This window comes from Diabrotica undecimpunctata, chromosome 3 (assembly GCF_040954645.1).
Source record: "Diabrotica undecimpunctata isolate CICGRU chromosome 3, icDiaUnde3, whole genome shotgun sequence".
NCBI classification, from domain to species: domain Eukaryota; kingdom Metazoa; phylum Arthropoda; class Insecta; order Coleoptera; family Chrysomelidae; genus Diabrotica; species Diabrotica undecimpunctata.
In genome coordinates this window covers 165,090,289-165,113,592 of record NC_092805.1, presented here as the reverse complement: position 1 = coordinate 165,113,592, position 23,304 = coordinate 165,090,289, and the positions used below count along the sequence as shown (strand labels likewise).

At 32.9% G+C, this 23,304-nt stretch overlaps 1 protein-coding gene across 3 annotated transcripts in view; it reads right to left on the bottom strand.

Annotated features, from left to right (window-relative positions):
* Positions 1 to 23,304, bottom strand: part of LOC140437742 (fatty acid synthase-like) — an 85,603-nt gene that overhangs the window by 13,158 nt on the left and 49,141 nt on the right. For all 3 annotated transcript variants that reach the window (XM_072527436.1, XM_072527437.1, XM_072527438.1), the window contains exons 19-25: positions 21,488 to 21,644; positions 20,589 to 20,754; positions 15,607 to 16,078; positions 11,574 to 11,729; positions 8,586 to 8,837; positions 5,621 to 5,774; positions 1,237 to 1,444 (exon numbers count right to left, since the gene is read on the bottom strand). In XM_072527436.1, the coding sequence (XP_072383537.1) occupies positions 1,237 to 1,444; positions 5,621 to 5,774; positions 8,586 to 8,837; positions 11,574 to 11,729; positions 15,607 to 16,078; positions 20,589 to 20,754; positions 21,488 to 21,644 (1,565 nt within the window). The remainder of the gene's footprint in view (positions 1 to 1,236; positions 1,445 to 5,620; positions 5,775 to 8,585; positions 8,838 to 11,573; positions 11,730 to 15,606; positions 16,079 to 20,588; positions 20,755 to 21,487; positions 21,645 to 23,304) is intronic.

The following is a 23,304-nucleotide window of genomic DNA, read 5'->3' as shown; positions in this document are numbered from 1 at the left end:
AAGAGAAAAATCAAAGAAGCGGCTCTAATTATGCTAAATGAGACCAATTGTGTCGCGAATTCCTCGGCAGAATGTAGTAGGATCTGGTTACCGATATTGAAAGGGGAAGTTATTAAAAGGAAAATACCAGTATTGGTAAGTCAGTAACATATAGAGAATGCATCATTTATGTTTTTTAAATAACAAACATATAAAATCGGAATTTGGCGTTTATTGAAGGTAAACTAAATGCACGATCAAATACTTACCATGTCGGGATAGTATTATGAGGTTTTTTCCTGGTTTTTCCCTCATAATTTACTATGGAATCACTAACAGAAGAATTTTACTGTCATCATGGCATGTATTTGTCTTTTTAAAGACGAATTACATGCTATGATTTTTTCTGATGGATATTCTCAAGTTAAAGTTGATTTCATGTAATCGAATGAACTATCTTATAAGTAAAGTCGTCCCAGGAACGCAACTCAACAATATTGGCAATATCATTTTAAAGTCGTCTACTTTAAAATGTATAATGTATGTCTGAATTGTCAATATAGATGAGTCAGATAAAATTAAATTATTAGAAGAATTTTTCACTAAGTAACAAAAAACAAAATTTGTTTAATTTACTAATGTTTGTATTTTGAGAACGATTTCCGAAGTGGAAATTGAAACGTCAATAAACGTATTTTAACCTTTAATTGTGGCTTATTTCCATTTAAATAGTAATTAATTTAAAATGCCACAAGAAAATAGCTTCAGAACAATATGCTTCTTCAACGTTATCCATCATCCTTTGGATCCCTCGCACACTATCTGCCAGCAACACTGTATCGTCTGCATATCTAATATTGTTTATCAGTTGGGAATTTACAGCAATCCCATCTTTTGATTCGTCCAAGGCCTCTTTAAAGATGTTTTTAGAGTATATGTTAAATAATGCCGGTGACAATATGCAACCCTGTCTAACTCCTTTTTAGACTGTAAAGATCTCGGACAGTTCATTTTCTAATCGTACTCTTGCTTTTTGTACCGGCGGCGATAACATCCAGATATTTTAAAATATCTGCAGGCTCCAGGTTGATTCAGCCTAAATAAAATGAGTATCTCGGGTAAATAGACGGTTGAAGCATAGCACTGGTAGACCACCCTGCTATAATCCCAGAGCCGCTCTAGCGATATAAAAGGAGACTATTACTATAATAAAAAATATAAGATACTTAAACCATATCCATAAGTTTTAAGACTTACCTAAAATATTAGTTACGATGTCGACAAGGTTATCAGACGAACCTACTCCACTAAGTTTTTCGGCAACTACCATACTCGAAACTACTGTGGCCTCTTTTTGTCTTAACAATGTATTTAAAACATTTAGACAATTTGAAATCTTTTGCTGTAGAGTTCCACCAATCTCTAGCTGCGTGTGATTTGCTTGTAATTCTGCTACTAGTCCAACCTAGCGTAATGTAATAAAAATAATTATTAAAATTGTTATATCTATAAAAAAGATTAATTAGTATGAAATATTATTTAATATTTAACTATGTCAAGATTGTCTATTGTGTAATATGTAATATGGTGTAGTTTAATTGTTTTGTAAACGGGAATTCGACATGGAAGTGTCTTAATTTTGGACGCGAGTGCTATGTGGGCAGCTCGTATGTAACATTTCTACATTTGATTAAGAAACAGAAGTTAAGAACTATAGTGTATTGTTATGTATGAGAGAGTAATAAAACAATAAATTATGTATGCAAATCCCTAAACTGTTGATACGGGTGACTCAATGAAAAACAGATATTTGTCAACAAGTTTACAGAAGTATATAGGAAAACAATTTTAAATTGAGTATGACCACCAGGTATAAAGGTTGGAGCAGAATGGAATACAATAGTTGTGAGGGTTACTAATCCCTAAATAAGGTTGCCAGTGTCGGAGTGATGGAGGTTAACAGGTACTAATGAATTTGCAAGAAATGTAAGATGTTTATTTTATTGGTTATATATAACCAATAAAAGTTTAATAAGTACCTACCTATTTGCAAAATAAAGTTTAATTCTTTAGATAAAATAAAACGTTTTATTTTATCTATTTGCAAAATAAAGTTTAATTCTTTGCCTATTTGCAAAATAAAGTTTAATTCTTTAGATAAAATAAAACGTTTTATTTTATCTGAAATGAGTGCATTCCACGAAGTAAGGGTTTCAACAATCAAACATTTAATTCTTTAATTCCAGGAATCTACGACAGTAATTGACTAGATAATTACCTTCTAAACTTATTCCACAGAAAATGTGATAGTGGGTTTTTCCATTTTGTATATAGGAAGGTCCAAGTGGCGTATTCAAAATTCTTAATAGTTCACTAAAAGTAGGTACTTCAGTTGCAAGGTGCAGTTTATTGTGTATACTAGTGTTATGGAAAATTTGGAAGTGCCGTGTAAACGCCGAAAAATTGGTCCTCTAACAGTTAATGAAAAAACATTAATATTTAATTGTTTTAAATCATTTACAGACAAACGTTTATGTGAAAGTGTTGATGAGACCGTTGAGTTAGTTAGCAGTACACTTGGTATTGGGAAATCTACGATTTACAGAGTTATTAAAGAAGAGAAATGTGGTAGTTTTCAAATGCCACGTAATGCTCCAGGGAAACCAAAATTTCAAATAGAATATCATTTTAAAGAAGGACTTCGACGGAAAGTGCATGAATTCTTCTTTAGACAAGAATTTCCAACATTGGATAAAGTTCTTGTCTCAGTTCGAGATGATAAGGATTACCCAGAAATGAGTCGAAGTACGTTATGGAAACTCTTAAAAGAAATAGGCTTCCGCTGGAAAAAGAATCCCAGAAAGTCTATTTTATTATAAAGAAGCGATATTGTCATATGGAGAAGACATTTTCTAAGAACCATAAAGGAAATGAGAAACCAAAAAAGAAAAATATTTTATCTTGATGAAACATGGATCAACGAGGGTCATACACCAAATAAATTTTGGCAGGATGAAACTGTTACAAGTCAAAGGCACGCTTTTGTAAATAACTTATCTACTGGTTTAAACCCACCATCAGGAAAGGGACGCAGGCTGATAATAGTACACATTGGCAGTTCAGACGGTTTTGTTGAAGGTGGTTTATTAACTTTTGAATCAACTCACCGGTGACTACCATGAAGACATGAACGCTGATGTCTTTCAAGAATGGTTCGAACAAATGATAGATCTTCTTCCTAAGAACTGTGTAATAGTAATGGATAATGCAAGTTATCACTCCAGACTTATAGAAGGACTGCCCACAACCAAGTGGTTAAAAAAAGACTTGCAGAATTGGCTGAGTTCAAAAAATATTACGTACCATCCCGGATCTATAAGAAAGGAACTTTATTCGTTGTGTGCCCTTCATAAAGAAAAATTTAAAAAATACGAAATTAATGAAATTGCCAAAAATCGTGGAATGACAGTACTTAGATCCCCACCATATCATTGTGAATTAAACCCGATTGAACTGGTATGGGCACAGATAAAGAGTGAAGTTTCAAGAAATAATACCACTTTTAAAATTCATGATGTTAAACAGTTGTTTTTGGAGACCGTAAATAATGTAAAACCTGAAAACTGGGAAAAGGCAGTAAATCACAGTATTAAAGAAGAGGAAAAAATGTGGAAGCTGGACAATATTACTGATAAAATGATCGAGCCAGTTATTATAAATCTTGGTTCTGAAAGTTCATCTTCTGAATCTGATTTGGATTTGTAACAAGTAGCTGTAAGTTTTATATTATTATTTTTATTCATCTATTTAACATACCTTAGACGGTTTTAAAAACTCTTTTTCTCTTTTGTAATTTTTAAAAATTAAAAAAAATGTGAATTTTTTAAAACCCTTTTTAATGTAGGCCAGTCAGTTCTAATATAGTGTGTGATAAAAGAGGTCACTTTTGTTTACATACATATAACACTTTATAACACTGAAATAATTCATTTATTTTTTACAATTATTCAAAGTAATTTTTCAATTAATCTTGAGCACGCCCATGGAGTGGTCGGAGCTACCAGTTAAAATTATGCTAATTACTCTCTCGTTTATAAAAATAAACTATAGAACAAACTGGGCCTCCGTTTAGCAAAGATGTGTTTAATTCAACTCTAGCTACTTATAATTAATAATAACCTATTACAGAAAATCCTACATGGCGATCCTGTGGTCTGTGTTAGATATATAGTTATTGTAAGTAGTTAATTGTACAGTCAGTATACAGTGTGTCAATTTTTAAACTTACAATGGGCTATATCTCACGAACAAAAGTTGATACCGAAAAATGCTTGAAACCGTTTCTAGGATAGTAAGGGGGAACTAAAATGACATGAAAGAGAACTCAACCCCTAGGCCCCACCCACCACAACCAAAAAAATTTAAATTAAAACGTTTAAAACAAAAAAAAGTTTAAAAGTATAAATAATAATTATACAGGGTCAAGCAATAATTGCGAAACTTTGGCTTAAATGAAATATTTAATGAGGTTTAATTGAAGCTTTGCATCGGGATGTGGGTCACGAGTAAACACTAGAAATTTGATTTTGTTTGAGTTTATTTTAATGCCCTTTTCCTCTCCTATCTCGTGAATACGATCAAGCAGAATTTGGAGACCTTCAAATTATCTGACAGAATTACTATATCGTCTGCATATCTAATCACATTAAGTAGTTCCCCGTTTATTTTTATTCCATATGGTTGTCTCTCAAGTGCCTTTTTAAATAACTGGTCCAAGTAAACATTGAACAATGTTGGCGACAAAATGCAACCTTGTCTGACTCCTCGTTGTATGGTGATTTCATCGGTGTAGTTATCTTTGCGGTGTAGTTATCTTAGTCAATTTTTACGATAGCAGTTTGATTCCAGTACCAATTTTTAATGGCACGAATATACTTGTCATCTATTCCGATATATTTCAGTATTTCTGTTAATTTTACATGCTGTACTTTATCGAATGCCTTTTCGAAGTTCACGACATGAAAATAAATCTTTTCTTTGGCCACGGCATTTTTGTAATAGGATGTTAAGCGCAAAAAGTGCCTCCCTGGTTCCCATAGCATTTCTAAAACCAAATTGAGTATCTTCGAGATCTTCTTCGCATTTGCGTCTAATTCTGTTGTGAAGTATTCTTAGGAAAATTTTAAGAGTGTGGTTCAAGTGTTTTTTAGGTATTGCGACAAAGATGGATTTGAGCCAATCTGTGGGAATCACTCCGGTGTTATATATTGAATTAAAAAGTCTTACTACTAGTTTTATGTGATCATCCTCTATTAGTTTCAGCAACTCAGTTGGTGTATTATCTGGACCACAAGCTTTTCTAATTTTTGCAATATTTATAGCGTGTTCTACCTCGCATTTCATAATTTCTGGGCCGTCAGTACAGTTTTGGTTGAATTCGGCAATAATATTCCTGTCATCTCCAAACAACTCTGATATATACAGCTGCAATTCTTTTTTTATTTCATGCTTATTTACAATAATTTTGTTATTATTACGAATACGAATACGAATAACGAATATAGAGGGAGTAAGGCATTGTACCTAATGAAATTATAAATTATGACGATTCAATTAAAAATTAGGAAATATTTTAACTTACGTCTCCAATAGCTCCCCATTGAATAGCTAATGCTGGATACCCTTCCTTTTTCCTTAATTCGCATATTCTTTCCATAATAGAATTTGCCATTCCGTAATTAGTTTGTCCAGCGTTTCCTCTACCACATGAAACCGATGAGAAAACCACAAAGTCTCTATAAATTACAAAAGGAAATAACAGTTACACAATGCTAGTGATTGGTCGTATAGTATTGTTTTAAAAACTTACTATAGAGTAAAAACTTTCTGTTTAAAATGGTATAAATTTAATATAAATTTAAAAAAACATCCAAAATTAATTTTTAAAGTTTCAGAACATTTTCAGCCCTATCAGTAGTTGAAACTAGTGACATAACGAGGTCAGACGACCCTTAAATTAAATAATTAAAGTAATTTTATAGTAGATGAATCAGTTTCCACCTCCATCGTAAACTGGATACTAGAATGTATACCATTCAGATGGTCTTGAAAAGATACCAAAGCATCCCTGCAATGAAGCCAAATGACGAATGTATCGTCAAAATATCGTAGCCAACATGTAGGTTTGAGCATTGATGTGGATAGTGCTCGGGTCTCGAAGTATTCCATAAAGATATTGGCAATTACTGGATATAGTCGTGAGCTTATTGGGCTCTCAATCACATTAACAGGAGCATCCAAAGACATCAATCTCCCACTCAATTTAAACCCAAAGACTCAGACCCTCATCATACGAAAGCTTTTCTTTCTTATATCAAAGGTGTAAATCCACAAAGTTCTTAAATCAAGAGAAATGAAGACAATATTCACTCCCCAACAAAAACTTTCATCTCTTGTCCGATCAATAAGAAAACATTCCAAATGAACAACACGAAGTTTATAAAATTTCTTGTGCAAACTGCTCCCAACCTGACATAGGCCAAACAAATCGTAGAATGCAAAATAGGATTTATGAACATTCCATTTCTGTTCGCAATTCCGACTTAATTTCAGCTCTAGGTCAACAGGTCCATACAGGTCACAAAATTAATTTTGAAAACTCCAGAACCATAACTCTATCCGCTTCTATAAGCCAAGAATTGTCCGAGAAGCCATAGAAATAGAAAAAAGACCCAATTGTCTCAATAACAGTTAGTTTGAGTGAAGTTTTGGGAGACATACGTTGGAATTTCCGAGTTTGAATTTGTATCAGGCCAAGTGTCTGATGAGGCTGGGATAGGCCGAAATGATTCATAACACTTTATTGATCCCGATTCGAGCACGGGAAGTTTATCGAATTTGTCCTCCTAGGCCATATATTTGGCCATTTAATTCAACAAAGCAATAGCAGCTTTTGCTAGAAGATTTAATCTTTTACACATTTCGCATAGTCCAGAGGACAAAAAACGACATTATCATATCGTTATCGTTCATGGCCGCCAAAGCAGGTGGTGTCTCTGTACGCTAACTACTGCTGTAGTGAAGTTTTAAGAGACATTTGTTGGACTTTCCCAGTTTGGATTTGAATCAGCCCGAGTGTCTGATGAGGCTGGGATAGGCCGAAATGATTCATAACACTTTATTGATACCAATTCGAGCACGGGAAGTTTAACGAATTTTGGCCACACACATATATATATATATATATATATATATATATATATATATATATATATATATATATATATATATTGCAAACTGTGCCCTTTTTTGCTGTTTTTTATACAAACTTTAAATTTTGCACAAGGCTTTAATTTTCCAAGACAACTAAAAATTGTTTTAATTAATTAATAATCTTAGGGCTAATTTTTTTATCTCTAATTACTCTACGTAGGTTCCAAGTAATGTCGATGATGTGTCCTTCGAGAAGAAAATGAACAAATGGTAAGATAAATGAAATTCAATAAGTTTATGATAATAAATTATCATACCATTTATTAAATTACCAAATCAAATATAAATTTTAATTAAAACATAAACATATACCCTATGCTCTACTACATTCGATTAAATCTAAAATTCTTTACTGTTTATACTCCAATTATCAATATTAATTTTTATTCGTACACAAAAGAAGATCTCAGAAATTAATTTTATATCTGTTCTGCAAAAACCCCGTTCTTCTGAGCTGTTTGAAAGTCTCTCACATCCACACTAACGCCCCTACAGTATCTCCAACACCTCCTGGATAATCCTATACCATAAGACACACTTCCTTACTAATTGAAAGGACTTTCACTCTCCCAATTAGCGTTACACATCTACGGTACACCGGTTTATAATTTTTCAGGCTGTAACTTCCCTGTGACCTATTATGGACTTCTTGCGGCACGTTCGACAGACATTTTAAAACAATATACACAATTATTATTATCAATCACAAGTAAACTTTTTTTCTTGTTACTGCAGGTTATGGCTGCCCAACTTTTAACCCACTCGTTCCACTCTTCAGAACACAATGTCGCTAATATGCCAGCAGAACTCTCTCGGCATCTCTCAGGTCCCACTCTTTCACTTTTGTCCAATCATCACCTAGCATCATTTACACCACGCCAGTATTTTCAATTAATCACATTATTTAGTAGACAACTTTTTAAACATCAATTATATCATTAGTAATTTCCCATTCCCATAAACAAATCTCCATTTTCGTGTACATCCTTATCAAATAAAAGAATCTAAAAATCGATATGGTTTATCCACCTCAACGTTTCCGTATAATCTATTGTCTTGAATGTTAAATTTTTGTATACAAAGATTTCTACTTAGGCAATAAAAAAATTTACCCATAATCTCTCTGCCTTTTAATATTTTCAACAAAAACTATTACTGATTTTATTTATATTGTGTTTTTAACAAGACAACTTATTCTATTCATATTTTAAAAGTTTGAATTCGTCGATAAAATTTAATCATATTCTGATATTATTTTAAATATTTTCGACCAAGTCCAAACTGCAACATATATATTCTACCAAGATTTAATAATTTTAAAAACAAATACTTACTCTAATTTCGGACACATCTCTCTTGATAGCCTATCCAGATATTGTGTCGCAACGGCTTTTGGACCAAGTGACGTTTTAAAAGTCTCTATAGTTTGGTTTTCAAAAACTGAATCCGCCAAAACAACACCTAAATTAAAGATTGAATGGACGTCTCCTAATAGATTGGCTGTTTGCAGTAGATTTCTGCAACCTTCTTCAGTACAAACGTCGTCCTGAGATATATGGACATATGTACCATACGATTTCCAGAGACTTGAAAGTAATTATCGCTAATTAACATGGTAAAAATAATTTACAACAGAAATAAAAGAATATATGCCATAATGTATTCTATAAAATGAATTACAGTATTTTGGTTGTGAAACATAGGGAGAGGTTCTTTCATAATTATTATCATTCATTTGCCTCTTAGCTTCTGCCCAGGTCCTCTTTGTTTTTCCTCTACTACTCCCCCCAGGAACTTATAAATCAATAATGTTTCGTATTGGTAAATAACATCGCGACGTTGAACATGCCCGAACCATATTCACCTATGTTTCTATCATTTTGACATCAATTGATGCTACACTTAGACTTTCCCTAATATACTTCTTAATTTTCCTCCTTTTGTGTCACTCCACTCATCTATCTCAGAATTCTAATTTTCGGCTATGCATTTGTTGTCCCCTTTCATTTTAACTCTTCAACATTCAGTTTTATACGTATTAGCTAGTCTTATGGTAGTTTTATAAAATTTTCCTTTCAGTTTCATTGAAATTTTTCTAGCACACAACAAACAATTCGCTTTCTTGTACTTCATCCATTTTACTCTAAGTCTACTGCATGTATTTCCATCTATGTATTTTCCCATAACTCTGTAATACCAATCCTAGGTACTTAAAAATATTACTTTCCACAATCATTTCACCATACAAATTTATCATTTTATTTGAAGTAACTCTCTCTATTAACTATTCATATGCTCTATTTTTATTCTACTAAAGTTTTTTTTCCTAAGAGCTTGTATTCACTGGCCAGGATTTTTGTTCTAAATCCTGGTGTAAATTCGGTGTTCCTACTAACACAACATCATTAGAATACATTGAGCACTAGAGAAAAGTACCCCGTAGTTTAACTGTTACCGGATGAAACATTAATGAGAATAAATTAGGACTAAGTACCGAGCTCTAATGTAACCCTACTTCCAAATCAAATTTATAAGTCTCTCATATAGCTGTCTTAACACTAGTTGTAACTCTCTTATACATTTTCTTCACAATATTTAGGGAAATTCCTTTCTTATAGAGCGCCCACCAAAGAATCTCCTGGGGAACTGTGTCATATACTTTCTTAAGATCAATAATTACCATATCAGCTGCCTTATAATGATTAATACATCTGTTGTTGATCTGCTTTGCATAAAATCAAGCTAATATTAAGGTTGCTTTACGTATCCGTCTACCAATTAGTTTTATGAACCTGCATATATACTTCTTTCTCATTCGTTTGGCATTTGTATCACTTACATAATTCAAATAAACAAACCTGTTAGCCAACTTGTTCGTGTCTTTCCTAGAGCTGTCCACAGTTCTAGAGGGATGTCATCTGATCCAACCACTTTACCTTCCTCCATTTTTTAAACTTTTAAACTCCTTTTTCTCCATTTTTGACAACGTTTGTTATTTTTGTGACCATTGGTAACTTTTTCCGATAGCTCAACTAAGTTTTTGTCAAATTTTCCATTTAATAAACTGTCATAGTACTTTTTCAAACCCGTTTTGACATCTTTTTATTGACCTAGTATTTTATTATTTTTATCTCAGATACATCTAATCTGTATTTGGCTGTTTTATATATCTTTGCTTCACCATCCCTGGTATCAAGTAGATCGTAAAGATTTATATATGCTTCTGCTTTACCTTTTTCTTTTTGGTGACCTTATAGTTTTGAAGATCTGTGTTCAACCTCTTCTCTTGCCACTGTTTATATAGTTTTTTTCTCCTTTATTTTTTCTTGAACTTAGTTTGACCACCCCCAGGTCTCTTTATTCTAAAACTTCTTTCTTTAGATTTTCAATAGTATTAACTCTAATAATACTAACCTTCAAATTGTACTAGAACTTCTTTTTACATTTTAGCACATCTTATTTACTATTTTTACCTGAATAAGCCTCCTGTTTAATCTTTTAATATTCAACACTTAATTTTTTGTGATCGCCCACGATATTTGGGTATAGTTACTCTTTACTTTTCGATAAACAACTTATATTGTTGGCTCATCGTTTCACTATTTACTCCAATGAGCATTTACCAACTCCATACTCTAACTGTAACACTTTCAAGATGCCAAGACCCCATTCTGATTTTTATAAGCTATATTGGCATTTTCTATGAAATAGTCCTTGCCCAGAAATCTGAACAGAGGCTCAGTTTGCTTTCAGAATATTTTATTTCAAGAGATGCCATAATTTTATTATAATTTTTGTTATATTGGAGAAGGTCATTGAAGGCCTAAATTAATTTTTTAACAGCATGATGTCCTGCAAAATTTAGCCAACATACTACCAATGCAACTAAAAGTATTATCCCACTTTTTTTAGGAAGCCATCGGTTGTCGTAATTGGTCGTAGTGCTGCCAATTGGCTTATTCTATATCTTTCAGTCGTGTTTCTTTCTGGCTGAGATGTAAGTGTTATTCTAACAACTTACTTACTTACGTAGCCGATACCGACATCATTACATGTCCTCCTAAACACGGTGGCAGTTCAGTTAAATCAAAAATTAAAAAGTTTCAGGTGCCCACACAAACTTACGGTTTCCTGTATCTTTCGAAACTTCTAATATAAAGCATAGCAGTAGTTATAGTTGAGTTATGTAAATCCAAAATATAATTTTGAAACCACCATGAAAGTAATCTAATATATTTATTTTTTTAATGAGTATTAAATGGTTTGACCATACAGAAAATAGCTTGTGTAGTTTACCGATACTAAGTTATAATTAAGATTACCTGATTCTTAAACTTTGATATCCTGTAGTGACACCTTTTCTTGAGACAAGTACCAAATTTTTGGCTCCTCTTAGTACTAACCAGTCAGCTAACTCTAATCCAAATCCGCCTAGACCACCGATGATTATATAACTTTTCTCTGGATGACAGAAATATCTAAAAGAAATTTACAATTGTTCACAAAATAAATTTTTCCTTTTGTGTATTGCTCAAACGGTAATTTAAACACGGCTTGCATTGTAATTATACATTGAAACGACTTTTATAGATTTTGGTGTATCAGGTTCTTGTGATGCAACCAACATTATGGGCTTTTGGAAGTATTTAAGAAATATTAATTATTTTTCATGTAATGTTCCCTGTACCTAAATGCCATAATTTCGGAGCTATTGCTACATTTTCATTATCTTCGCCGCAATTAAAATATTCAATATCTTTAATAATTAAAAGAAGGAAAAAGAAAAGTATTTTTGAAGTGAGTAAACATTTAAATCCGAGCGGAGCACTTTCTCTCAGAGCACACTTTGGTGTAGGGGAAGGGTGTACAAAATGACATACATTTTTAAAAAGCCAAATATTTTAATTTAATAAAACATTAAAAAAACTTGGATAGAACACAAACCAAATTATTTGAAACACTTTAGACCAGTTTTTAACAAAGTAGAAGAAAATATAAACTTTTAGCCAAACATATAAAAATGAACAAGAAAAATTCATTTTACCTCACCTGGCGGGCAAAATGACAAATTAATAGCGATTAATATTCTTCAGTCGGTACAAAGCTCGCAAACAAATATTTTTGTTTTCTTGTCTAGTCCGGCACACTCAGCATGTGCTTACTTTTGACACGAACAACAGGATAGCCACAGCTCACCTTTTTTAGACAACTTGTGCAGTTCTGTACGGTAAATGCAAGCAGCATCATTATTTTCTTCATCAGCAGAAAAAGGTTATCTTTCGTTTTCCGACTCTTATTCTATAAAAACATTCCTTTTTACCGCTCCTTTTATTTTTGGAGGGATCTTCGTTTTCGGTTTGCTTTTTTCTTTTGTCTCCACTAAATTTTTAGTTGAGTTAATTATAGAAGTGCCTTAACGTTTCCTTGCCTTTGTTTTTCCCTGGCCGGAAACAAATGGTCCTACTGGAATTGGACTTAAATCTGCCGTAGTGACCACTCGTAAAATGCCACTTGTTGGATTTTGCAATTTTGACTGAGATGTCATCACATTAGGGACTTCTATGGTAGAAGAGGAAGGTCCAAGTTCTTCATTATTATCATAAACGTTTACAGCAGGTTTGATACTATCTACTACAATATTTGTAGTTTCAGATAATTGAAACATGTAGTCGGGGAATACATCGAGGTTTATCGGGTAGATACCAGTTTTGGAAAATCCATGAGCAGCATTCTGGACATTAGCTACTTTTCGATAGGCTAACAGACCAAAAAATTTGGAATTGAGTCACAACTCGACAAGGATGAGCTTTGAGCCATTTGGTTATTTCTTGGTCATAATAGGTTTTGAGTGGATCAAAGAATGCTACATCGAGAAGTTGCATCCGATGTGTACAGTGAGTCGGCAAACAGAAAAGTACAATGCCATTTTCTTTGGCGTACAGAAGAGCGTGAAGATTTTTATGACTTGAATGTCCATCTACAATTAACAAAACCTTCTCGGTGGAAGATGCCTTGGCATATTTTTGGAAATGCTGCAACCATTGTAAAAACTCTGGACCCGTCATTCAACCAGTCTCTAGGGGAATACATAAAGTTCCTGCTGGTGTATGGTCACATTTTCATATTTCTTTCTTTGCTTTCTTGACAGCTTTTTTCTTCCAATTAAGACTAGTAAGTTTATCTTCTAGTTTTATTTTTGGAACATTTAAAAGTTTCATGGACGATTTCGGTTTAACCTTTCCCAATTTTATTCTTACTTGTTTTATCTGTTTCTGCGCTAACTGTAGCTGTTTAGCTAATTCTAACTTATTTTTATAGTGACTTTCAAAACCATTACCTTTTGTAAAAATTTAAGTAAAAATCTTTTATAAAAGGTATATAAATTAAAAACCCAAACGGGCTATGTCATGAAGACAAAACGTTTTCGGAAACCATGTTCCATCATCAGTGTCTAGGTGGACATGTTTTGAGCCACTAAATATCAGGGTAAAAACCTGTTAAAATTTATCTGTTACAATTTGGTTTACATTATTTGGTATTATATTTTAAGATGTTAGAGTTACCAGTGGATATGATAACATGGCGACGTATGACTCCATATTGGCTATACCAGTAATTGACTAGGTGGAATATGCTTCTTACTGATGACTATGTACTTTGTTTTTTTGATATTAAAAGTAAGCCCGTATTCTTGGTGTCGTCTGCATACCGATGTTATTCAGGCGCTGACCATTTATGAGAATGCCCTCTTCGATATGCTCTAAGGCCTGGCTCATGACGTTTTCCGAATAGACGTTAAATAATAGGGAAGAGAGTGTTCAGCCCTGTCGTGGTCCTCTCTTTATAGCAACTACTTCTGTTAAATGGTCTTTCACCAGAATGGTTGCTCATTGGTTGTAGTATATGTTCTTGATTACTCGAAGGTCTTTGTTATCTAGATCAATTACCTAGTATATCCATGAGCTTATCGTGCTTGATTCTGTCAAAAGCTTTCTGGTAGTCGATAAAGTATACATAAATATCGCAGTTGATGTCTCTGTACTTTTGAAATAATACCTAAACCGCAAACATAGCTTCTCTTGTATCTAAAGTATCCCTGAATCCAAACTGCATTCGTGAGATCTGTGACTCACATTTCTGATAAATTCTTCTGTGATCTTTAAAAAGGTCTTAAGAATGTCGCTCATTAGACCGATGCTCTTCGCATTTCTTTGCATTAGGTTTTTTAGGTATAGCAATAAATGTAGATTTTAATCAGCTCTCTGGGATTTTTCCCGAGTCATAGATTTTATTGAACTTTGTCGTAAGCCATTTTAGTTCTTCGTCTCCCGTGATTTTTAGAAATTTTGAATGAAAGTTGTCGGTTTTGGTGCTTTACCTGATTTGGTTGTTTTAATTGCGGCTTTGACTTCGTCTTGAGTGATTGGTAGTCCTGTGTCGTATTCCATAATTACCTGGTTATTATCTCTGTCGTCATCGAATGTCTTCTCAACTTATCTCTTCCATATATTCTTTGTTTGTTTAATGTCTATTACCGGATCGCCATGATCATCAGTCATATGATCTGAGGCAGAAAGACTTGGTTTATTTAAATTCAGACAATTAAAGATATTTCTATTACGTAGGTGTTCAGACAATTTAAATTGATAAACATTATCAAAAAGAGAAAGATGCAATAGTTCAGTCATATAATGAGACGATCTAAAAATCGCTTACTCCGGTTGATCATTCATGTTAAAATCAAAGGAAAACGCGTAAGAAGAAACATTTCATCAGCCTGTTGATACGACGATAGCCAACACTTAAAAACAAGTACGGCACACAAAAAAGAAGAAGGTATTACCATGCTTATTTAAGAGTCTGCTTCCTAATCTGCTGCCTATCACCGTGATACTCTCGACAGTTTACAATTGATTCTTAAGGGCCAACAATAGAATCATATCTCATTTAATAAACTACAGTAAGTATTCAAAACTTAATTGCTCGTAGTGTGGTAATCCTATGGAGAAGCGTATGACAAACTATAAGATGACAAAGAGTCAAACTTCACAAGGCCTTGGAGTTCAAACCATTGAAGAAGGATAAGAACAAAACGAGGAACATTTGGAAGAAATAAAACGTTCAACGTTCGACTTTTCTGTAAGAAGTATATTTCCAACATTAGAGCTATCTCACTTTAGGGCTGTAAATAGTCACCGATATTGAGGAAAATGGGGGAATGGTAAAGGACGAAAAGCTGGAAAGATTTTATCGGAAAATAAAACAGATTAAAAACAATCTGTAATTTCTGTTTTTATGCTTACAATATAAAACATGTTAGCTAAATCATTCTCGAAAATCATATTATTATTTTACCTGGGTATTCCTGTAAATTTTTCGGGGACTGGTTGAGGTGGCTGCTCGTATTCTCGTATTTGTATCACAACTTTTCCCATGTGTTTACCACTGCCCATATATCTAAAGGCTTCCTCCAGTTGATCATATTTAAAACAAGTTACTGGTAAAGGAAGAATAAAGTTACCAACATTTTCTTCAAATAGCTTAGCCAATTCCTTTTTTGCCTTCGGAGTTTCAGTAAAAATTTGATCCAACATGACTCCGTGAAAACTACACTCTTTTTGCAAAAGTAAAAGATTTATTTTGTTATTGTTAGCCAAATCGAATTTTCCTATTTCTACGAAACTACCACCGGGTGCCAAACATCGAATCGATGCTTGAAGTTTTTCTTCCGCTAGTGAATTGAGAACCACATCTACACCTCTGCCACCCGTATATTTTTTTACCATTGCTTCAAAGGAAACATCACGTGAATTTCCTATTTGGTGTGCTAAAATACAGAAATATATTGAATATTAAAGAAGCTGTTAGATTTTGCGTTTGAGATGGCTGAAATTAATCTAGGACTTAACATGAATAATGAAACTTAACAAAGCAATATTTAAATTAAAAAGTCTCTAAGGTTGAAAGCAATACCGAATATAATTAGAAATATATCCGTATTTATATATTATATATGCAAGAAGAATACAAATTAAAATCTGAAACTTGTCAGCCTTTTTTTAATATTGTAGCATTTGCAAATTCTTTGAAATATATATTGAAATATATTGAAATTCCCGCGTACGTATTAAAAAACGAAGTAATTTCTTTAATTCCTCTTAGCGTCGCCGAGTAAAATAAACCATTTTTAGAGTTTGTCTATATTTTACAGATGCGTTTTTCCTTGGTATTTTCTTTGATTGAAATCGCTTTTAGGATATTCTGCATTTCAAATAAATATTCCAGTTTACATGTTTTGTTTATGCTAAGGTAAGCGAATGAATTTAAAAGATTATATAAAAGATCACTCTCGCTAAGGCGGCTGTTTGTTAAAGTCGCTTATAGTGTTAGTCAAAAATGTTTCTTCGAATTTGTATTGTTTTCTCGTTCTTCGTCCTCTTTTTATGGAAAAATGTGTTATGAATAGTTTATAATTAATAATTTATAATTAATAATTTTACAATTAATTTATGAATTCTTCTTCTTAAAGTGCCCTCTCCTCAATGGAGGTTGGCTACTACAATTTTAAACTCTTCTCTATCTTCAGCAGTTCTTATTAGCTGTTAAAATTTTAGCCCTGTCCATTGTCGGATGTTTCTGAGCCACGATAGTTTTTTCCTTCCTAGGCCTCTCTTTCCCTCGATTTTTCCTTTCACTATAAGTTGGGCATATTGGTACTTATTATTTCTCAGTATGTGGCCTAGGTATGATGTTTTTCTAACTTTTACTGTGTTAAAAAGTTCTCTTTCCTTGCCTATTCTATGAAGCACTTCTTCGTTTTAAGTATGCAATGTCCATGAAATCTTGAGGATTCTCCGGTAGATCCACCTTTGAATGGCCCCCAATTTATTTCCGGTTAATGTTTTAAGGGTTCACGTTCCAACTGCATAGAGAAGAGTAGACCAGACTCTTAGCATTACGATAAACGTAGTCGAATTTCGAGTTTTATTCGAGATCACAAAGCAGTTTTTTTATTTTTTCGAAAGATTTTCTGGCCTGTTCTATTCTTGATCTTATTTCTAGATCAGGATTTAGGCTGCTATCGATCCAACATCCCAGGTACTTAAATCTGTTGACCTGTTCTAAAATGTGCCCATTTATTGTGCAAGGTTGAGGTACGTTTTGGTTTTTTCGGATTGGCATCACTTTGTTTTTTTTTAATATTTATTTTCATACCAAATTGCTCACAGATCGAGCTGGTCTTGTCGATGAGTCGTTGTAGACCTAAGTCGGAATCCGCAATTAACACTGTATCATCGGCGTATCTGATACTGTTGATATTTACGCCATTCACATTGACTCCATCCTTGGAATCCTCCAATGCTTCTTTAAATAGAAACTCGGAGTAAAGATTAAACAGCAGAGGCGACACAACACATCATTGTCTCACTCCCCTCCTAATTTCTACTTCTGCGGATGTGGAACCTTCGATCATAACTCTGGCGTTTTAGTTTCAGTACAAGATTTTTAAGAATTTGATGTCTTTTCCATCTAAACCGACTTCTTGCAAACGTTCTAATAGTAGGTAGTGTCTTACTCTATCAAATGCTTTTTCGAAGTCTATAAAGGATATAAATATATCTTTCTGTTGGTCGTAGCATTTTTGGGCGAGAACTAGTAAACTGAACAGGGCTTCTCTCGTTCCCATGCCAGCTCTGAATCCAAACTGATCGTCTCCGATGATTGTTTCGCACTTTCTATAGATACGATTATGTACGATTTTTGCTAGGACTTTTACTGCATGACTCATAAGGCTTATCAGATGGAACGTATTGTTGTGTTGTGGGTTTGGCTTTTTTGGAAGTGGGATGAATATTGACTCCAGCCAATCTTGGGGTATTTTACCTGTATCATAAATGCGATTGAATAAAAGGACAAATATTTCGATATTTTCTTCGCTGATTAATTTTAACGTTTCTGGGCATATTCCGTCTGGACCTGGGCTTTTATTTGTTTTAAGATGATTAATTGCATTTATGATTTCAGATTTCAGAATTGTTGGCCCTTCGAATGAATAGTTTTAATTAAAAAGATAATTTTTATTTGTAATGATTTACTTTTGCCACAGTTTATATCCAGTAACATTTGTAAGCTTTTGTAGCATCTCCTGAGTTTGTAAAAGGATAATGACATGTAAGTTTTCTTTGTTATTTTTGTTATAAATCCCTGTAACTATTTATATAGTATTTTTTTGTGCCATCTGTAAATATGTAACTGTTTGTGGTGACACAACAATAAATGTTTGATCTATTTCTCTGAACCATTTTGTCTTTTTATTTTAAAAAAGTCTCCTAACCATTTTTGTATTTCTAATAATTATTTCAATAGTTACAACTAGTTGTTGTAATCGTTATAATTTGACACTTCGAAGCGGCGTCCTTTTTAAATTGCTAGAGATCCTTCCTGTTGTTTTGTTTGTTCTAAGAGACTCATGTAAGTACCCCTTTGTTTCATTTTTGTAGTTGCCCCAATCCAACCCCACTGCCATTCAACTTATCCACGACCCAGCCCTCCAAACAAACCCTGAGTACCGTTCACACAGTTTCGTTTATTTTGCTTGCACTATCTCCACCCCCAGTAGTTTCTGTCCCCAGTTTTCAAATCCGCTATAATTATACCCTACGTGGTAGGTAAAATATTTCGTTACAATATTTTTTTGAAAATTTAAAGCATAGAATTTGGCTATAGCCATTTTGGTTATTGGTTTATTGAATTTTCTTTTGCAAGGACAGTTACTTTAGGTAGTCACAGTAAATCCCAAGAAAATACTTAAAAACCGGCTAAAGCATTAAATTCTGAGTTTTTTATTCATATTTCAAATGTTGCCATTCTTTGTTGCCACAACTCAAAACTGAAATTGCATGTCATATGGTATAAGGATTGATCTTTAAACATAGAAATTTTTCTACGACTGGTCAATGAAAGTGATCAATTTTATTGATCTCATGATAATCTTAAAAAATGGCAAAATTAGCGCCACCTTTACTTATTTAACATTATTCCCGGCAAAATACAAAAACTGCATACGAAAGCTATTTTATCTTTAAAACGCATCTTGATTTTTGTCGATAGGACACTTAAATGAAAAGATATCGAATTTTTACCGTCGAGCTGATACAAATTTTATTGAACGTGCACGCAACTGACATTTCAAAATCGATGGTCTCTTCAAGCGTTATTTTTGAGAGATTTATCTCAGTTCGTCTCAGTTTATTAAAACATGTTTTTCTACGACGTGCATATTCTTGATAAATCAATTTTTTGCGTTTTTACCCCCCAACGAGGTGGGTTTTAGGAGGAAGCTCGGGGGTAAAAGTGGTAAACTTTTTTGCATCTTTTTTGGGGTTTAAAAATTACCATTCTTAGCAAAATTCAGCGTGTTCTTATGATTTTTAGAGGTTTAGTGGTATTTTCGCCTCTTGGAGTAAAATATTCGACTTGTATCTCCAAATCTTCTAACAAGAATAAACAAAATTTAAATGTTTATTTACTCAGTCCAAATTGTCTTAGGTAAATCGATTTATAAATTAATTTTAAATTTAAGGACTTAAAAATAATGACTCATGTGTGCGATTCATGACTTTAAGGGCCGGTTGTTCGAACGCTAATCAAACCTTGATTGTAATCAAATATTTAATTACAAGCAAATACGTCACAGCAGCTGTTAAAATTATTAAAAATTGCTTATTATTAATATTGATTTTTAAATAAAAACATGAAATTAACGTCAGAAAGAGTTTAATTATGGTTAATTTTAAATTAAAACGCAAAATAATAAAATTTAATAAAATAAATCAGTCAACATAACCTAAAAATGTGACATATTTGATTTTAATTAAATATTTGATTACAATCAAGTTTTGAATAGCGTTCGAACAACCTGCCCTAACAGTATTGTAACAAAAATTATACTTGGCAACCCTGCCACCCATTTTGACGTAGGATGCTGTCAACGGCTGTCATATCGACATCCGCATTTATCATTGTCTCTTCAGCAATCAACGTGTGTGTACGTCCATATTAGACTGCATAATGTAGTTTTTAATAATTTAGTCTATTGTTCTATTTCATTTGCGTTACACCGCATCTAGTAATGTGTTTTATCATTGTTTACCTCAACCTGTGCGTTGCAACCTATTTACAGTGAAGTAATTACGAAATGAAACCTTATTCTCGAGAATCCTACTTTCCACCCAATATCCCCTTATAGTATGACTTTGTAATTAATCAAATATGTATGTCAAAATAAGAGAAACAACTTAAATGAGGGGATAGTATTAAAAAATATATATATTTACGTTTGATTTGTGGAAAGGTTTTTAGTAAGTACTCTCGTTTTTCTTGTGTCCCTACTGTAACGAAAATATTACAGTCGTAGTATAATGCCACTCTGATAGCTGATTGGCCTACCCCACCTGTTCCAGAGTGAATTAGAATGCTAGAACCTCTTTTTATGTTTATTCTCTAAAACAAAAAATATGCTTTATAATAAAATGTAATTTTCATTGTACTAAACAGTGTTTTTATTAACGAAAAGGAACTAAAATTTCTCATAAAATGATCCCAATAAAAATTCAAAAAAAAAAAAAAATTAAAGACGTTAACATATACATAAAGTACACAAAGTGGGGCATGGAAGGCAGAAAATCGGCATGCTGTGTAAACCAAGGGTCTGAGTTAGAGAGAGAATTTTTATTCAAAACAAATGTATAAATTATTATTTATTTGTCGTAAAATATCCTTATTTGGCTATTTAAATACAAACATTTAGATCAAATTTACTTGATAATCTCTAAATACAGTTTGTTTACGCTAATTGTATCGATAAAGGCGAGTGTAGCTAATAAGTTTTTTAATAAGTGAGAAGTATTTATCTTAAAAAGTACAATTGAATCACCAGTTAGAAGAAGGAAATAAACGCCAAAATATGGCGAAACGACTTTTTAACAAAAATATACCTTTTAAGGCAAGACCCATCTGTCCGCGCTAAGTAGGGAATAAACACCACATAAGTTACGATACGAAGATCGCACACTAGCCTTTCTAGATACAATTAGCGTAAACACAGTTATAGATTCCAAAACAAGAGCTTCACGGCTTCGCTTAAGAAACAACCTTGTAGACACAGAAAACATTATAATTGAAAGAAACTTCAAGAAAACCGACCATTATCTCTCATATAAATAAATATACTTACATTTATCAATCCATACATAACAGTAATATATACAGCTGGAAGAGATGCTGCTTCTTTTAAAGAAATATTATCAGGTACATCAAATAGTAAATAATCATCACTCAACATCAAGGTAGACATAGCGCCGTGTGTTACCAATCCCATAACTCTTTTACCTCTGTAACAAAATATATATTGTAAGAAAAAAATTACGAGAAATATAGTTATATAATAGAAAATATATTTTCTGCTTGTATTCGCATATGATTACTTTGCTTTGTTATCGCATCGATATTATTAATTTAATATTTTTGAGTCAACTTCTCCCACTCAAGATGGGGATTGGACAACATGACGTCAAACAAGGTATTTATGGGTTAATTCGAAAGAAAATAAAGTTTATCTTGTCATGGAATATAATCAAGAAATTATATGGAATAGAAACTTAAAGAATAACAGCGAAAAGTCGAAAAAAGGTCGAAGTAGTGGAGACGGATGTAACTAAAAGATAACTGCGGATATCCAGAAGAGGTAAAATAGGAAATAAAGGCGTTACAAATTATATAAGAATAAAAAACAATCATGAAAGATGTAGAACACAATTGTTGTCTGGAGTGGCAAACTCCTGAATATAGGAAGAGAGAAAGACTGCAAGCTAATTGGACAACTGGCTTCTACACGGCGATTAGCGCAAAGGAGCTTCGGGATGATGATGATGATAAATTGAGAATGGGAATCATCAGAATAATGGACTCGCATATGTATATGGTTTATGAATATAAATTAGGAAAGTAAAATTAAACTTAATCAATAATATACATGTAGTTTCATACATAATTTTCATACCTAATACAATCTACAATATCGGTTAAAATATCCTGGAGCAGGTGTTAACTCAGACCATAGTCCGTTAGTTGCTGTTGTGAAAACAAAATTAAAAAGAATTAAACGCAGAAGATAAGAACCAAAAATTAATATAAGAATAATAAAAAACGAAGAAATAAAAAACGAATTAAAAAATAATGTGAATGTTAATATGAATAAACACAAACTGACAACAAACAAATTATGGATGTAAATAAAAAGTTACTGAAACCAATTCAAGAAAGTTTGGCACAATATGGGTCAAAGGCTAAAAACCAATGGATGGCAGAAGAAATACTACTACAGATGGAAACAAGAAGGAAAAATAAAGGAAAAGATCTACAAAAGTATAAAGAAATACAACGAATAATTAAGGAAAAAATCAAAACAGCTAAGGAAATGTATTTGAAAAAATAATGTAAAGAGATAGAAGAGTTAGAAACAAAATATGATATGAGAAATACGCACAAAAATAAGAGAAATAATCGGAATGGGCCGAAAAAGAAACCAAGGACACATAAAGAATAAGTAAAAAGTACTGCTAATAGATTTACTTAAGAAATTAAGAATATGAGAGGAGTACGTTAGACAACTTTTTAGAGAAAAGATGAAAGGGATAGAACTGTTAAATCTAGTGTAAGGGGATATCTTGAAAGTATTGGCAGATTTTTTCAAAACTGAGTACGACGCGCGAATAATACCGCAAAAGTGGATGAAGTCAGCGATTATAACCATCCCTAAAAAACAAGCAGCGAAGGAGTGCTCTGACTATCGAACATTGAGCCCCAAAAGTAATTCTTTAAAAGTACTCCTTAACGTAATACATAAGAGAATCTATGAAAAGTTAAAAGAGGATATTAGTGAGACGCAGTTTGTAACGATATATTTTGCCTACCACACGGGGCATTAATACAAGGGGTAGAAAATTGGGGGAAGAAACTACTGGGGGTGGAGAAGAGCAAGCAAAATAATCG